This window comes from Platalea leucorodia (genome assembly GCF_965183815.1).
Source record: "Platalea leucorodia genome assembly, chromosome: 6".
In the NCBI taxonomy this organism is placed as follows: domain Eukaryota; kingdom Metazoa; phylum Chordata; class Aves; order Pelecaniformes; family Threskiornithidae; genus Platalea; species Platalea leucorodia.
In genome coordinates, this window is record NC_138828.1 from 897,683 (window position 1) to 916,234 (window position 18,552).

Consider the following 18,552-nt stretch of genomic DNA (forward strand, 5'->3'; position numbering starts at 1 on the left):
TGCGGGCGCAGGAGCGGGGGCTGCCCGCAAGGCTGGGTGTCCCCCGGCCGGGTGAGAGCCCGAGGCGGCGGCCCCTGCCCCGGGGGTGGCTGTGCCCCGGGCGGGACCCCCCTTTGGCCGGGGGCTGCCTTGGCGCAGGTGGGTTGCTGGGGCCCGGGGCTCTCCGCTTCCCGCCGAGCCCGGGCAGCCGCCAGCGGGGACGGACCGGTCGCATTTGGGGTCCCCGGGAGGCGGGGGGCGGGAGCGCAGCCCCCGCCTGTCCCGGGGCAGGGCCCGGCGGCGGGCAGCGGCCTGCGGGGCCGGGCGCGGCTTCCCCGCACAGCCCCAGGCGGTGAGGCCGCGGGGCTCGCAGCGGGGCGGGGGGGGGTCCCCGGGGCTGGGGCCGGGCCGGGGCCCGGAGCGGGGCGGGGCCGGGGCGGGGCGGGGCGGGAACCGGGTCCGGTACCGGGGCGGGGCGGGGCCGGGGCGGGGCCGGGGTCCGGGGTCCGGGGGCCGGTACTCGGGCGGGGCGGGGCCGGGGTCCGGTACCGGGGCGGGGCGGGGCGGGGCGGGGGCGCCTGCGCGGGGCCAGAAGAGCAGCGGCGGCGGCGGCGGCCGCACGTTTACACTGTGCTCTGCTCCGCTCGGCGCCGGGCCGGGCCGGGCCGGGAGGCAGCGGCGGCGGGAGTCGCGCCGCAGCAGGTGAGGGGCCGCGGGGCCGGGCCGGGGCCCGGGGAACGGGGAACCCTCCTCCGGGCCGGGCGCTGCCCCGGGGCAGCCGGGGCGTTCGGGGCCGGGGGGAGCAGGGGCAGCCCCGTCCCACTCCCGGCTGCTCGCCGGTGGGGCCGGGCAGCTTCTGCCGCTCCCGGCGCGGCTCGGGCAGCGGCGGCACCGGGGGCTTCTGCGGTGCCGGCCGGGTCCCGGTGCCCGCACTCCCGGGACGGGGCCCGGCCGCTGCCGTCGGGGTGTCCCCCGGGGGGGGTTGGGGGGGGGCGGTTCTCCCTCGAGAAGGTTGCGGGGGCGGGGGGGGTTCCCTTGAGGAGGTTTTGGGGGGGGAGGGTTCTCCCTGGAGGGGGTTTTGGGGCGGGGGGGTCCCCCTGGAGAAGGTTTTGGGGCGGGGGGGTCCCCCTGGAGAAGGTTTTGGGGGGGGGGTCCCCCTGGAGGAGGTTTTGGGGGGGGGTCCCCCTGGAGGCGGTTTGGGGGGGTCCCCCTGGAGGCGGTTTGGGGGGATGTTTTCTTGGAAGGGGTTTGTAGCCTGCCTTGCCCGGCCGGGCTGTGCTGCCGGGGCGCTCGGGCAAGGCTCCCCGGGGGGGCCGCAGGTGCTGTGCCCCGGGGGGGGTTTGGGGTGCGGGGCCGGTGGTGCAGGTGAACTAAAGCTGAATAAAGTGATTCCCTACACGTGCTGGTGGTACCCCCACAGAGACACGGGGCTGGACCGTCCTTGTGAGGAGGGTGCCTCCCCCCCAGTTCCCAAGCACTCCCCAAAATTGCATCTGGGGCCCTGGACAGTGGGTGGGCTACACCCCCCCCCCCCCCCCCCCCCATCACATCACACGTGGGGTCAGAAAACCATTTCAGTGCTGGGTTTCAACCTCCACAGTGGAGAGCAAGTGCTGTGTTTTGTGGGTTTGGTGCTCAAAGAGGGACTAAGTCCTTCATTTTCAGCAGATGAAAATGGGGATTAAGTCCTGTGGTTTTGGGACTAAAAATGGAGACTAAGTTTTGCGTTTTCACCTTTTGAGAACGGAGACTAAGTGCTGCATTTTTGGGCCTCAAAAACAAGCTCTGAGGAGCGGGTTTGGGTGTCAATAGCGGAGCCCTGCGTTTCTGAAGCTCAGAAAATGACTAAGTCCTGCATTTTCAGCACCTGAAAGTGTAGACTAAGTCCTGCGTTTTTCAGAAAAACCCACACGAAGCCCTTCATTTTTCAATTTGGAAAATGGAGACTAAGTGCTGCGTTTTTGGGGCTCAAAAGGAGAGGGTGAGCGCTGCTTTTCTGAAGCTCAGAAAAAGAGTAAGTCCTGCGTTTTCAGCACTTGAAAATGCTGGTTAAGCCCTGTGTTTCTGGGACTCAGAAAAAAAAAAAATACATAAGTGCTGCGTTTTGGGGACTTGGAAACAGAGGCTTTGTCGGCCGTTTTCAGCCCCCAAAACAGAGGCTCAGGGGGAGAACTTTGGGTGGGTGGGAGACAGAGGGGGTGGGGGGGAGGGCATGGGAGTCTGGGTGGGAAGGGAGGGGGGTGGGCAGGGTGCGTGGGCCCCCACCGGAGGTGGGGGTCCGGTCGCGGTGCGTGGGCCCTTGCCGGAGGCAGGGGCCCGTTCGCGGTGGTCCCCAAAGTGCAGGACGCCGGCATGCACCAGGCCGAATTAAACGTCTGAGATAGTCTCTGGGGCGAAAAGCACGTTTCTGCGCGCGTCCGGTCTTTATTCAAGGCGTGTACCACCCCCGGAGTGGTGACTGATCACTAACCAGACACTGTGCGTACAGTTATGACATTTATTATTCATATGCAAGTTCTGACAGTGATTGATTTACGACCTGGCCAAAAGCCAAGATTACTGTAATTAACTGAAGCTTTAATTGGCTTTTAACAAGAAGGAGCATTGATTAAACCAGAAGCAGCCTCAATTGCCCAGTTGCAGTGGCCAGCAGCAAGAGCTGGATGAACCAGGAGCATCTCGTAGCCAGGCTGAAACCAACTGGAACGTCCATCAGCAAGAGCATCTCATAGCTGGAGCTTCCACAAGCTGGACCCGAAGTGACCTGGGACTTCAAATTCCAGCACCTCACTGCACAGGGTGAGTCCATCAGCAGGAGCAACTCGTATCTGGAGCTGAAGTTGTGACCTCCATCAGTCAGGGCTGCGCTCCCAGCACAGTTGAACAGCAGAGCATCTGTTCTCCGTAGCCTCCATTAAGGAGAGCAGAGCTTACCTCCAGCTGTAACAGGGAGGAGCAAGTATTAGCAGGAACATCTTGTGGCTGGAGTTGTAACAAGCGCGGGTGTCCAGCAGCAGCAGCTGTACTCTGCAGGGAGCCTGGCCTCTTCCATCGGGGATTAAATCCGTGCCTCTCTCTGTGTGGAGGGTCTCTCCCAGTCCTATTCCCAAGGGCCTAAGTGAGGTGGGGGTCCCCCCAGTCTCCTGGAGCGGGTGGGCGTGGGTAAGGCACCAGCGGCATCTTCTCTCTACCTGCAAAAATGGAGCGAAACCGGTCGGTCAGAGCGTGGCCCCACATAACCCAGAGGAGATGCCCATCCCCTTCCCTCAGGGCTGAACCTGAAAAAACACATTCTGCCCCAGGCGACCAGGTGAGAATGCACACCTTGCTGAAACCCCTCTGCTCAGCGAGAGCATTTCAGGCACAAAAAAACCACCGAGCAATCCTGGGGCTGAGGATGGGCTGTTCCCATCCAGCACCAGGCCTGGCACAGCGCTCGCCCCCTAAGGCGACCAGGACCTGGGGGAGCCGCAAGCTGCGCTTTGCATCCTGCTAAACATCAACTAAAGCTGAACCAACCCAAGTGCTAATCATCAAATACAGCTGAGCCAAGCCCAAGACTAAACATCAACTAAAGCTGAACCAAGTCAAGGAGGGGCCCAGAAGAAGCAGGAGCCCCACGGGGGAACAAGACAGGGCTGTCCCCAGCCCGGCCGTGGCCCAGAGCCAGCACTTGCTGGGGGCAGGCGGGGCGGTCGCTGATGGCACGGGGAGGGGCAGCTCTGGCACCGGAGCTGCCCTCAGCTCCCCCCCAGTGATGGGGCACAGCCCCTACCGCTGGCCTGGCCCAGCTGCAGCCAGGGCCCCTGCCCAAGAGCGCAGCCCCAAACTGCCCCACAGCAGCACACACACTACAAGCAAAAACATTTTCCTCCAAAGCAGCAAGCAAGCACAACGCACATGCAAGGCGCAGCCACGACCCTGGCCCTGCCACAGCCTGGGAGCAGTGCCAGCTCCAAACTGCCCTGCAACAGCACCGGCACCAGAAGCACAGCACGTTTTCCTCCTCAACCACAGCCAAGCTTCCTCAGCTCACGCGCGTTTAGGGTGTTCGAGCACGGCACGGCCGCCCGCCCGCCTCCGAGCACTCACCGGACATTTCTTCTGTGTCGGTGTCCCCCGGCGCTGCCTGGGTCGGGTCCGTGCTCCTCGCCCCGGCTCAGCCTCCTGTGCCGGCATCCCCGGCGCTGCCTGTATCGCGGCTCTGCTCCTCGCCCAGGCTCATCCTCCCATGTCGGGGCCGTGCTCCTCACCCTGGCCCAGGCTGAGCCTTTCTGCTGCTCGGCTGCTCCCCTGCGGTGTTGCCTGCACTGAAAAAACCCCTTGTGAGGAAGCGGCCGCAGCGTTGCGGCCAGGAGGACGAAGCTCCCAGGCCACGCCGCAGCCAACGCAGAGGCGACACGAGAAGCCTCCCGGTTTGCCCCGATGCCCGGGGCAGCCCGGTGCCAGCGCCCCTTCCCCGAGGCGCCGTGGGCGCCGGGCCGTCCCCGCTCCGTCCCCGGCCGCGCAGGGGCTGCTGCCGGCAGCTGGGGCTCCCGCGCTCCTCCCGTCGGCTCCCTGCCGGCAGCAAAACCCCTTCGCGAACGCCAGCCCCGCTTCCGCGAGGTTTGAGGACTGAAGCCGAACCCCCTCCGCCTCCACCCGCCACATGCTCCCCTGCTTTTCCCCGCGCTCGCCACGGGGGCCAGGCCGGCCCCCCTGGGCGGCGGCAGCCTTGGGGCAAACACGCAACCCCGGTGCCCCCGGGAGCTCCCGCTGGGCCCAGGGCTGGAGGAAAGGCTTTGCCTCCGTGCCTTCCCCCTTCCCCGGCGGCTGCCCTCGCTCCCCGCCAGCCCCCCCAGCCTGACCTGCAGTCCCGCTGCTCGCCCGCTCCTCCGGCAGCGGCTCCGTCTCCGTCTGCTGAGCGCGGGGCAGGCACCGAGCCGTGCCGAGCGGGGCTGCCCGGGCAGGGCCCCCGGCAGCGGGGCTCGCCCGCAGACACCGGCGCGCAGGAAGCCTTTCCCCGGTGCTCCCCATGCCGCAGGTGCAGCGGGGGCCGCGCCGGGGGCAGCCCGCCCTCGCCGCCGCTCCGCCTGGCAGCCGCGGGGCCGCTCCTCCCGCGCCGGGTCCGAGCCAACAGGAACAGCTGGAGAGAAACACTCGGGGACCCCGGACACGGCTGCGGGCGGGCGCCGCGTCCCCCCTCTGCCGGGTGAGACACGGCCACCCCGGGAGAGGCACCGGCCCCGAGGGGCCGGCGAGGCTCCCGGGGGGCCGCCCGCTCCCGGCCCTGCTCAGAGCCCAGCCCGGGAGCCGCGGGCAGGGATGCAGCCCTGCAGCGGGGCGCTCGTACTCACCGCGCGGCTCCGCCTGCCGAAACGCCTCCTCCGTCCCCCGCAGCTGCCCGAAGGCCTCTCCGCACGCACGGGCTCGCCAGGCACAGGAAAGAAGGGGCCGCTGGGCTCCGGGACGAGCGCGGCTCGGCGGAGCCCGGCTACGCGCTGCCCCCGCCCCGGCGGAAGCCGCCGCCGCCGCGACGACAGCGCCCCCTGGCGGCCGCCGCTCATCACCGCAGCGCGGCAGCACCGCGGCGCCCCCTGGCGGTTGAGCTCGGAGTCGGGAACAGCGCGCGCCTGGCGCGGCGGCGCCCCCTGGCGGGCTGCGGGCGGCGGCTCCGCCCCCTCCCCGTGACGGCGCCCCCTGGCGGTCAGAGCGCGGCACTGGCCGGGGCGGCGCGCCCGCGCCGCTGTGGCGCCCCCTGCTGGCTCGGGGCGGCGCTGCGGAGCTCCGTGCCGGCCCCCGGTGGCGGCGGTGCCGCGCCCACGGCCCCGCTACGGCCCCGCTACGGCCCCCGGGACCGAGCAGGAGCGGGGCGCCCGCCCTGGCTGTGCGGAACCCCCAGCCCGCGGCCCGGCGCTGCAGCCCCCCTCGGCTGGAGGTGCTCGTGTCTGCGTCCCGTTCGTTACAGAGGAACGGCGGCCGCGGCGCGTGCGCGTCGCCCCGGCAGAGCTGTCACCTCTTGCTTCCGTCACGCGAGCAGCCTGCGGGATGCAGAGCCCGGCCGCAGCACTGCGTGGCTGAGGCTGCCGCGCACCCCGCAGCCTTCCTCCCGCCCGCCTCCCGCCGAGCTCTTCTTCCTCCCACCAGACGGAAATCTCCCTTTTTCACTCCGTCCCTTGGGCCACGCTCTGGAGCCTGGAGGCCTTCGCACCAGGCCGGGGAAGCCGCGGCCGCAGCCCTCCGCAGCACGGCGCTGGCAGCGCGCAGGCCGCAGGGAGCCGATCAGCAGCGGCTGACGCGTCGGGGAAAAACCCATCGCTCCTGGGGGAAACGGCAGCAGCTCGCGCTGCCCGGCCCAGAGGGAAAAGCCGCCCGCGTCGGCCCGGTGCAGCGGCAGCGCTCCCGCCCCCGCGACGCTGCGGGAGAGGCGGCGGCAGGGCTGGCTGCTGTGCCAGACAGCCGCTTCCTTCTCCCCTTCGCGGGGCAGCGGAGCCGAGCCAGAGAGGGGCCCTGGTTCTGCTCATCCAAATCATCACCCCCTCCGTGTCCCACCTGCACGCCCAACCCCCCCCCGGTGCGCACCCCTGCAGGGCACCGCCGCTCCGTGCTGCTGCTGGCCGGCCACAGCGGCCCAGAGCTGAGGCAACGGCTCCTGGAGTTTGTGTACTTGATCCATCAGGACAAACGCGGGGACAACACCTTGCCCAGAGCTGCAGTTCAGTAGCCACGCTCCGGGACTCGCTCGCCGTCAACGCTGCAGGGCCCCGCAGGGCTATTAACGGGGGCACCAAGCCCACCAGTACTGGGTGCCTTCTTTCACCGATTCAGGGTTTCACTCCTGTACCTTACCTCTCGGGGGACGCGAGGATTTCAAGGTTACGGAAAGGTCTGCAATTAAAACCTTATTAAAACCTTATTGAAATAAGGCAGCCTAGAAGAGCATCGTGTCAGCACCTGCAAAAGCAGTTCTCAACTTTAATTCACGCACATGCAGGAATACAGACAGACACACAGACACACGCGGTACTTCACACGTTCCCGCTTGTCGGAGGGAACAGCAAGTGCTGCAGACAGCGTCAGGAGCAGCATCACGGAGATGTCGCATTTCAGCTCAAGCCCAGGCGACAGCAGTCAGGACACGAGCGAAGGGCACGCTGACGTCCCAGGCTCTTTGATTTCCCCTTGCTAGAAGCCAAACTTGAACCACGGACGCCCAGAGGAGCTTTCCCAAGGATTATCAGGCAGCCCGCTATCTTCTGCCACCACGTCCGGTAAATCCGCTTTTCCAAGCTGTATTTCTCCACACGAGACGCAAAACCTCAGCAATCGCCGTGACCGCAAAGGCCCTTCTAAAATCCCGTCCACAGCAATCTATGATAATGCCTTAGCGCGGGCTGTGTCTGCATCCGCTTACCGCCACGGGAACAGGCGAGGCCACCGCAGCACGGAACGCGTTGTGTCCTTGCGTTCTGACATCCTTCAGCTGCCCCCGACACTTCCTCGCTTGTCTGTCTCCACTAAAAGCCCCCCAGCTGCCGCTGCGATACGCGTGCATTGCCTCTTACCCGGCTCCATTTCAACCACAGAAAAAGAAAAAAAAAACGTACAGGCTGATCGCACAGCCATTCACAAAGCCTGAACATCAGCTCAGGCGCTGCTAAAACGCGCTCTTGAACGATTTTCAATCCCTAAGACTTCATGGCACAGGTAAAACTACGTCCTGGCCGCCCGTGTTCGGTTTCAGATAGCGTTACCTCCGCCATCCGCTCCCCAGCCCCAGGGAAACACCTCCACAATTTACCCCATCAAGCAACGCGAAGGTCTGAACGCTGCAGGCCCTCGGGAGTCGGCATCGAGGGGGCATGGAGGGTTTCGTCGGGGATCTCTGGCGCCAGCAGATCTCGTAGCTCTTGAGGCGGCTCCTCAGAGGAGGTTTTGGTGACTTGGTCTTCGGGTTCTTCCACAGGATCTCATTTCTTCATTCCAGTATTCCAACTCACACAACCGCGCAACTTCTCAGACGCTTCCCAACTGCCATTTAGCAGAAAACATTACAGCCAAGACACGCTCTCGGCAGAGGCCTTCAAGACACAGCAGACAGCAGCTAGCAGGAACTGCACCCAGCGCAGGGCAGCTCCGCTCAGGTTCCGTGCCTCAGACACAACTGATCTCCAGGCAGGGGAAGAACCACCCCTTTACCAGCCTTTCTGGGTAAATGCTGCCACCGGCAACGCCTCCAAGCACAAGAAGGGAAAAACCCGGGATTATCTTGCAGCGCGACCATCAGTTCCACAGCATCGAGAGTAAGCGACACCAAAGTTGAGAGCAAGCAACGCGATTTGTTTTTTGAAGACAACGCAGCTCACGCTCCTCCCAGCGCCATCGCAGCGCCCGTTCAGGCCGGACCCCTGATGCCGGAGGCCGCAGCCCCCGCAGCCCGGCGGGGCGCGGAGGAATCCCACCCGGGCCACGTCCGAGAGGAGCTCGCGTCCCCCCTGGAGCACGCGCACCCCGAGGTGAGAGGAGCCGCCAAATCGAGGGGACCGACCCGCGGCGAGGGCAGCGCCTTGCCGGCCACCGGTGGCATGAACGAGCCGCGTCCGATTCCCTCGCCTTTCAGGTCGGGAGCCCTGGCGACCCAAGCGTCTTCTTGAGCCGGCGTCCCGGGAAAGGAGTTTACGCAGCCACGGCACGCCAGCGCGCATCGACTCTACCCGCGCCAAACGCTTCAACTGCGGTACGCGACACCGCGCTGCTACGGCTTCCCGCCGCCACCTGACAACCAGCAAAAACGTTCTTTAAAAAGCATTTTCTGTATAGCAAGGGATGAGAGAGTGCTCTACAGCGACCTGCATTCAAGAGAATTAGGGACATGGATAAATGCTGCAGACATCAGTAGTTTATTGGTATGTTTAGTCAAAACACATTCAGAATGGAAACTTAAAAGTAAAAATACTTTCCACCTGCAACAATTAAACTAGAATCTACTAGCATATAATGCTTGACACGTTACAGCAATAAAGATGGTAATCCACTGTCTCGTATACCTACTAAAGCCAAGATGGTCAGCCAAGTTTGTTGAAATAGAACCGTAATGACAAAATACTCCCACCATCCACAAATCAGCGACTACAGTAATGGTCAGTGAATCCCTTCCTTTGCCCTACGCGGGACGTTAACTGTCGAGAGGGTCGAGAACACCTAAGAGTCCACAGCGCAGCGGGTGAGCTATCACCGTGTAAACTTCTCGGGATGACGTTCCAAGGGTCGTTCGCGCCACTTAACCAAGCAGCAAGCCAGCAAGCAGAATGGCTCAGTAGCTCTGTTTAACACTCCGTGTTTGGTCGTTGAGATTATTCCCAGTGCCATCGGCCACACCACCGAATTAGGTGGCAGCGAAACACCACACCGCTACAAAAGGGGCGGGGGGGAAGGCTACACAAAACACGCTGGTGGCAAACTGCTAACCGATGCCAGCAACTTGTCCCAGGGCTTCACACCCAAGTAGTGGTTTTCTGTGGCGAGCAGTTCAAGTACTACAGATAGCCAGGCAACAGCTGAAAATGGGAGGCCTTCAACGAAAAACTGAAATATGAAAACGGAAACTGGAAGAAACGTGCCCCGGAAAAAAAAGGGTATGAAAATAGCGCAAGACTTACCATCGAACACAGAAGACCTCGAGCCTGGGAGAACACAGACCGATGCCGCTTCGCTTTGCCTAACGCATCAGAGAAATATGTGCCAAATCTTCCGACTTACTCAAAACCAGCACATGACTGCGTAATCCAGAGACAGACTGCTAGGGTGCCCTATCTGCTTTCGTTTGACATCGCCATCGTTTTATTTGAGGTCCTCCACGCTTAGAGCAGCTTGAAGCGGTCACGCTTTCGCACAGACGCACACACAGACACCCCCCCCCCCCGACTCCTGACGCCTCGGAGCCGGGCGCCGGCCGCACGCCCCGGCATCGAGCCGCACGGTACGGTCTGCTGCAGCCGCCGTTTACGGGAACGCGCTCCAGAACGTCATCCAGAGACAGACCCCTCCGCCGGGAAAACCCACCGGTCAGACCGAAGAAGAGGACGTCTCCTTTCTATCCTTCAGTCCGGAGCCACGTAAGCGTCAACTTCAGCTGAGAGTTATGTGCAAAATGAGTAAGAGTTTTTTAAAAAGCGCAACTGGAAAATGCAAATACTTAACGAGCTGCTGTTTTGTTCTCTCAAAATTGCAGTATCCTCGTTTGGTGAGCTCGCCCTGACAAAGGATGCTCAGTTCTACCGATTATGAGCTGGCCAAAAGCGTTCACCGTTCTCGACTGACTTCCGAAATTCACGCCCGAGAGAGATTTCAACTCCGTTTTCTCTAAGTTGGACATCGATTAAAGAGAAGAGACAACCTGGAGACTACTCGGATGCCTTCTTCCTCCCTTCCCCCCCTCTGCAAACCAACAGGCGAACTTGTTAATTCAAGAGCAAGGTGGATGATAATTTTAGCGACGTTTACTGATTGAAAGATACTGCAATTTTTTTTTAATACAATTTTTCAATGATTTCCTTTAAATGCTTTGCAGCCGATTGGCTTTGCAGCACAGTAATTCATACACTATACTGTACAAAATCACCAGCGAGACTGGAATGATGTATTCATAGAAGGCACCATCATGCTTATTACATTACCAGAGAACTCAAATACAGTCAAGACAAATTCCACTGTACAATGCTTATCGAAGGGGGAAGGGGAAGGAGGAGTGTGTTGAGCAGCCATCCCTGTACTGAAGAGGGGCAGATAGAAAAATCTGACGTGAGCTATCAAACTTGTCGCGTACTCAGGGCTACGACTTTGAAACTCTGGGTTCTGTTTACTTTACAGCTAAATGGATTCCTTCTGGAATAAACTCGCAGTCTTATTAAGGGTTGCGTGTGTACATATGTTGGTCACAGCAAGCAGATCAGATGCCCGCATCGTTTCACAAGCTATTCTGTCTGAGTAAGAGGATGAAGGTTTTTTTCCCTCCGATGCCTCCTGCAGATGTCAATATAAATGAGTTCAGAGTACCCATTAGTGCATTTTGATGAGTGCGTAAACACGAGTTTGTTTGGAGCCGAGTGTTCTAAGAAGGAAAAAAAAAAGGCAAGCTTCTCCAATTGCACAAATTGCACTATTTGTGTTTCCAACAGTAATAGGCAGAAACAGTAACACGTACACAAAATGTGCAGCAGAGGGTTTTTGACTGAAAGGACCTGAATTCTATTGGGCATGTCCTTTAGTTCACTTGCGTTGCAGATAGTTAACCGGTCTTTTTTTTCTTTTCTTTTCTTTTTTTTTTTTTTTTCAGTCCTCAATTCTCCAAGTCTACATTTATAAATTAACAGTGTGACTCCTGGTGCGAAACTGGGGAAAGAACGTCCACCTCAATTTAAACTGGAAACCAAAGGATGCTTTCACATCAAAGAAATGATCAGAAGGGCTGTGTCACATTCCAAAGCCAAAAAAAATTAACAAGAATGCAAACACGATGGATAATGTACCACTGCCAAGACTGTCTGCCCACAGTGGAGATTTCAGCGACGCTGTCCAGTGAAGCGGCCTTCCATTTGCCCGGTTCCTCGTCCAGAGCCCAGTTTCTGTGCCAAGCCGCCTCTCGGAGGGGGTCCTCTTCCGTCCCGGTCTCGCATCATGCCACTACCCACTATTCCACGGGGACCCCCAGGGCCTCTATCATTGCGACGAATATCCCTACGATCATCTCCTCCGCCTCGGGTCTCTCTCTCACGAGCGGCTCTTGTTTTTTTCTCTTCTACGTTCAAGCGCACCTCACCCCGGAACATAATAGGCTTATAGGGAAAAGCGTTCAAGGCACACGTTAGTCACCGTTTCACAAAGTCCGCTGACACAAGGCATGTGAAAACACTGCGCTCGCTGCGTGCCGCAGCCTACCTTCAACCGCACGCCAAAGACAAAAATGAACTCTTAACGGTTCCCTGCAGCGCACGGCCTTAGCCCTAGAGGTCTGCGGTAAATGGAACAGCATTTTTAAATTCATTTGGCATGCAAGGAATTAAAATGTCTTTCTCAACTAAAAGCAGGGCTGTCTTCAGCCTCTTCGCTGCTGGCTTTAGCCTTTTCACTTCAGGGCTAAAGTTCCTGAAGAATTGCGCTACCAGGTATCGCTCCCACATACTAGGGATGAAAACTGCTGCTTTCTACCCTCAAATTCCTCCGGTCACACCCGCAAATAACCTTGCCCGTTTTCCTCAGCCCCCGAACTCAGAGATCCGTGCGATGCCCTTCGAAAGGTTACGTACTCGACTTTCAGCTTAAAAGGATCTCTCAAAGTAAGCGTTGAGCTCCACGTGGTGTCTACGTGCAGAGGTAAAAAACCTGCATCTGGTATGACGCGGTTTGAGGAACGCTGGCACAGCTTTGGTAAGCTACAGAACGCTCCTGGCAGAACGAGTGTGCCAAAACCATGTTTTTCTTGCCACTGTTGTTTATGAATGAATGCTAGAAACAACAGCAATGCGAAGTGGGATGGCCCACACCACTTGGGGTTTAAGGCACTCAGTCCACCCTCCGAAGGCTACTCAATGCCAATACTTACTTTTGCAACCAAAATTCGCTGGACCGGCTCAGAATCGTCAAATACCACGAAACCAAAATTAGGCAGTTTTCCTCCCACTCCTTTAGTATTTATGCGAAGTTCTACCACGTTTCCGAAGCCTGGGAAAACACAAGGGAAAAGCCACGTTATCAAAAATCACAATGCCGGCTCTACCACCCCTCCGCTTGTTCCAGACACCGCCTCTAGCGTCCCATCACGTAAAAGTTCCCCTGCGTCGTCCTAAGTGGACGTTAGTGACTCTTCAACAGTTTTTCTTCTTAGTCTCTGCATCTGAAATTGCTACTTACTCATGAAGAACTCTTTCAGTTCGCTCTCATCGATATCATGCGGCAAGTTCCCAACAAAGAGCTGGTGGCTGTCCGGATAGCGAATTATTCGACGGTTATCCGACTCGTTCTGTTCCATGTCTCCTCTCCCTGTCATCAACAGAAAGAAGAAGGTAGAGCCACTGAGGTTAGAAGGTGTGTGTAGATTCGGACAAACACGTCTACGAACAGCACCAAGGTACACTCAAACCATTCTGTACCTTCAGCTCGAGGGGGTGACCCAGCGGGGCAGATACTGTCTTCCTCTTTACATAGTCCTGACCATTTTGTGATAATACCCCAAAGTATTTTTTTTCTTTTTGTCCGGTTTCCCTGGTTAGGTTAAATAAATCCATGCTAACTAAAACATCTGGCATACCGGACAAGTTTGTTTAAGAGGTTCTTGTTGTATCTTAAATCATTACGCTGAGGAGGAGCTCACTACTTATTAAAATGGGGCTTTTTAAAAGATTTGGATCTAAGTCACCTCTTCATCAATTCCTTAACACAACAACCGTATACTTACTTTGGCGCTCACATTAAAAACAATGTTTGCCAGTCACCTCTTCTGGCTTTCATCTTCCACCATTTTGTCCCAAAACCAAGCGAGAGTTCCTTATGTTCTCTCCAGCTCAACCCAAGTACGAGTATGCTCAGCAGCATGCAAGAGAAAATCTTGGCCACCATCCCCCTCCTAAATCACGACCTGCCTTGCAGTGTGACAGCAGCACACCGTTAGCCCTTTGTACCCCAAGTATTACAGCGCAGGTATACGTGCACCTTTCTCCCCTACAAGCCCCTTTACAGCAAGCTCGCTGACTCGCTTGAAAGGTTTCCTTAAGCAGATAAAACGGCTCGTTGACTTCCTTTGAAAATAAGACCCTAGGGCTGAAGCTCTACCGTTTGGTCAACTGAGATTTCAGTTTTTTCTCCCCTGCCTCTGCTACCCCCCAGCGTAAGATCAGAATTAAAAGACTCGGCTCTGTTACACGTTTTCTGCGTGACTTGTATTACGTCCAAGAGTAGAAGAAATGCAGGTTTGCAACTTGACTGAGCCGCAGGTTGCAGCTTTTGCTCCCTGCTGCAGATGACATGTTAAAAAACCAAGAAATGTTAACCTATAACAGATGTCACGGTTCTTTCTCGGCGCTTTAAATCCTTTCTGTTTCGGTGTTGTCCCCGAGTGAAGATATACTGGCCTTGATCAAACCCCAAAGCGCTTCTAAGCCCAATCCGTACCCCACTTTGGTACGCACTTACTGAAAACCTTCACTAGAACCAATTTCAGCTAGCGTCGGAGGAGACGCTTACGGTCGCCGAGACTTAACCACGTCTGCAGGCAGCGCTCTGCCAGCTCTACGCTACCACTTCAGGATCATGGTGAACACCACCCCCCCTTAGACCTCCTGACTTCGGGAAGAGGAGGAACCGATCCACGTCCTGTAACTCCGGGCCTGTGACTCGGTAGCGTTTGCTCAGCGCCGCGCAGAGGTGTGCCAAGCAGCCAGGCTGGACTGACGAAGGCAACTCAGGCGGCTTTCGCCTTTCAACGCCATTTCGGACGACTGTCACGTAACGTGCGTGTTTTCAAGCCAGACCATCCTACAGATTTGGATACTCTGTAGGAGTAAGAAAATGCAGAGAGCTGGCTGCTCATAAACTAAGACAAACGTGAGGCAGCCAAACTGAGAACGGTATTTTAGACAATTACACAAGATGGAAAAATATGCATAAAATTATGAACTGACCGAGGCTGACACGGGGGGAAGGTTTTCCTCCAAAAGAAAGGGCAACAACAGGTATTTAAGAGCTCTCGCTTCCAAGGTTCAGCAAAATTAGAGGACGTGGAAAAAACCATCAGATTTCCATACCAGCTTTTCTGCATCAAGCCACATAAAAAGTATTCGAGCATAGAAGCGAGTGGCCTGACTATTAACAAACATTTCAACAAAAGAGAAGCTTGGAAATAAGGCCCGATCTTTGCAACAACTCATCACGCCAGCTTGGACTCCACATCATATTCCCCCATTTCTGCCTGAAGGCAGTAGGAACAGAGAGTTCCTTATCAGGCAAACACGATACAGGTACAGAGAAGGCCCGTCAAGGAGACACCTCTCATTAACTAGGCCGAAGCAGACACACAAGCTGATCCACGTTACCTGGTCGAGGTCCTCGGGGTGGGAAACCCGGTCTTTCCCTGGGACGCTGTTCACGTACACGAGGAGGCTGAGACTGAGCTTCCGGTTTAGTTTCAACTCTTGGCTAAAACAGGAGGAGAACATGCGTTATTAAACACCGCCCCAGTAAAAAAAAAACCCAAACCCCCGAACTCACCAAAACAAAAAAACCCCACAACACAAGACGTAGATAAGTGGCATGCACAAAACAAACTCCAGAAGATATACGTCCATGTCAATGTGTTTGGGAATACGTTTTTTTCACCTCTATAAATTCCTCTGTACCAATCCAGGACTGCAGTGTTCAGTTATCTCTGCTAAAAGGTGCAAAGCAAACATCTCTCAATCAGAGCGTCTCCCCACAACATGGCTAAGGTGAATTTTCATGTTTGACCAGGCACTGACACCCCAACGCTCCGTTACTCAACAATCCCTCAACCTGACTAAAAACCCCGCGTAGATAAATAAATAAATAAATAAATAAATAAAGCTTCCTCATGCCAAGCTCAGACTTTGCGGATTAGGAGGGAGTCCGAGATGAACACAAAGAGATGGGCAAATCACGTTTTCTGTCGGAGTCCCTGCGGGATTCTTTTCCTCGAGTGCTGAACAACTGTAAGGAAACTACCAAAAAGAAAGAGGAGAACAAAACAAAAGCCCTCAGAAGTGTTATAAGTATTTCTGATACAGCAAAGCTAGCTGAAATGACAATTTCTACAGACTACCTGCTGAGGATATTCTTCAACTTCCCTGACGTCAAGACCAGGATGCTCAAAGTAAACCCTTCATATTCTCGGGAACTAGAACACCTATTCCACTTTTTGCAAGCAAAAAATGCTTTTAAAGATTATTTGAGAAAAAGAGGCAGAAAAATAAAAAATATTTCTACGCAGCCCGCTGGTTACTGAAGCAATTTCCAACATTTTTTAAATTCCATTTTCGGTACAACAGTCCAGCAGCTGCTGCTGTGCTGGGTTCTTATCTTAGAAAAACAAAATTATCCTTAGGAGCCTAAAGAAGAACGCTAGCTTCCGAGGAAGACTAAACACAAGGACAATGGCTATAGGCCCAGACTGCTGCCGAGAAGTCATTTATGTTAAACACCTCCCTTGTTTTCCTTTGAGGACTCAAGACAACTGATGGTTCCACCCAGAGAGTACCCCACAGGGGTAAAAAGACTGTATTTTACATGAAGCACGCAGGTATTACGCACCCAATAAACGTTTCAGCCCTCCTATCACTCGCGCTCTACCTAGCTAGGCATTTGCTTTTCCTTCCGACATTCCTAGGATCATTTTTTTCAATTCCAATAATAAGCTAGAAAAATCAGCCTTCCTGTTAAATCTCTTTTCATTGTACCTCCTCATGGGTCACTGGAGCTCCCCTGCCATCTTCTACTCCCACATCTTTACTGCAATATAAATTATACCTCAAAAGCAAAAAATACATTCAGACTCCCCATTTTTTCGATGCTTGTGGCTATCAGGCTTAAACACTCAGTCCTTCCATCAGCCATAGCAAAGACTTGCTCTGTCACCGTTGTCTTCCTGTTAAATCCTGAGTAAGAGTTAACTTTCACCCGCGTGCATTGCATTTCACTGAACGTCTCCGCTATCACACAAATACTCTCTGTCTACCCAAACAACAAACAGCTAATCTCATTAGTTGCTTTTTTAATCGGTACCATCCCTTTTTACAGAGGAAGACCGCCTCAGTGCTCTCCGGCGCTGCCTGAAGAGGAAAGCACTTGCACAAAACTCTGCTCCCCCAAAACACCGCCATTATTAGCAGCATCACAAGATGCCTATTCAGGGCTGCCATTTGCAGCCCAAGCAGCAGCTAATTGCAGCTCTCATTTCACTGAGAGCACACGAAGTGGACTGAAAGGCACAGAATAAGGATTTTGACAGACAACGACTAAAGGAGCGCTCAGCCCCGGAGCCAAATACGCCACAAACGTCAGCCTAAGGGAGCTTTGAGAACAACTCAGGAAAAGGTGCCGTTGTCTCTTCTCTTCGGGAGCTCACGTAGGGAGGGAAAGGGACGTCCTTCTGCTGCGGCAAGGCTGCTGGCAACGACAGCAAAACCAGCCGCGAGTCAGCCTTTGCTCACCAACTTTGGAACTGAATATCCCCCTGAGACAGAGGAGGATGGGGCAGAAGGAGCACGGGAAGAGGTGGCTCCAAAGGCCGGTACGATTCTCTTTTTGAAATCTTACAAGGATTAAAAGTTCCTCTAGAGTGAGATGCCTGCCTCAATCAAAACGCACGCACGCAAAGAACCAACTAGCCAAGCAAACAAACAAGAAACCACACTTCACCTGAAACGAAAGAAAAAACCCCCCATCATCTCACCTGAATTCCAGTAGCTAGGTTAGATGCACACCTCAGATAGCCACCACGCTGCCTCTGAGGTAAAGGTGGACCACACAACTTACTAAAGGCACGCATCAATCACCTCCCCAAAGGCGCTATAGATTACAGAAGAGTCTGTCTAGAGTCTGAGTAGATTTAAGGCGCTGAGAGAATGCAGCGTCTATAAACAGATCTTTCCCTGAACCCACCGCTTCCGAGCCAGAAGACAAGAGTCAGGGAGCACCCTGCCTGCCTCCGCCCCTCCAGCACCCTCCGACAGCCGGTGCGTTAATGCAAATGGGAGGCCAGAAGATCAGAAAACGCTATAAAGAGAAGGCCCGATTTATCGGTGTAGGCAGGTTGATTTCTAATCGCCCACAAGAAGAAAAAGAGCAAGAAATGCTGACCTGCTTAACTCCACAGCTGTAAATAAAGAGGAACTGAACTGCTTTCCATCCAAAACAGTACATGTGCAGTCCTTTGCGGGGTCCTGCGTAAATACTACAGAGGCTCTATTTTTAAGTTGATAAAAGATGGGGGGAAAAACTGGAGCGATGCAGAGTGAGGAATGAGAAGGACAGGTAACAGCTGCTTTGTAACATCACGGATGCTGGCTAGAACAGCATCCCAAAGGAGCCACCCACCCACGAGTGCGCTCTACTGTCCTCATTTACACGCGCGGTATCCGGCATTAATGGATCCAAGAGAACAGGGAAACGCTGCTGCTGATCTGTAACCCCTCGTAGAAATCGTGCAGGTGCCTCTTCTACCAGCTTTCTGTATACCAAGTCTGAAAAGCGTGCAAGAAAAGGAGCTAAGAACTGACTAATTCTGTCTCCAGAAGAGCTAAGAGTAGAAATTCTTCCCACTTCAGTATCGTTCAGAAACTTCCACCCAGAATTACTCAAACGTCAAGTCACAGCAAAAGTAATCTAAAAGGCAGAAAGGGTGACAAGCTGCAGAGGCAACACAAGAGAGCTGAAGGGGACATCTATAAGCTATATTCTGCTCTCTTGTGCAGATAATTTCAAATTATTTTTGCAGTCATATTACAAAAATCCACCCTCTCTGCTGCAAATAAATCAACACCAATTTTGGTTTTGCGTAAGGAAAATCTATTCTGCACTAAAAACCCC

General features: G+C 55.9%; 1 protein-coding gene across 9 annotated transcripts in view; it reads right to left on the minus strand.

Moving 5' to 3' along the window:
* Positions 1-2,597: 2,597 nt before the first annotated feature.
* G3BP2 (G3BP stress granule assembly factor 2) overlaps positions 2,598-18,552 on the minus strand; it is a 37,400-nt gene continuing 21,445 nt past the window's right edge. For 3 of the 9 annotated variants that reach the window (XM_082316264.1, XM_082316265.1, XM_082316261.1), the window contains 4 exons: positions 15,045-15,147; positions 12,868-12,996; positions 12,560-12,678; positions 7,996-11,792 (listed from right to left, as the gene is read on the minus strand). In XM_082316264.1, coding sequence (XP_082172390.1) covers positions 11,520-11,792; positions 12,560-12,678; positions 12,868-12,996; positions 15,045-15,147 — 624 coding nt within the window. In that variant the 3' untranslated portion in view covers positions 7,996-11,519. The other 6 variants (XR_014228645.1, XM_082316260.1, XR_014228646.1 and 3 more) reach the window with 6 other exon arrangements.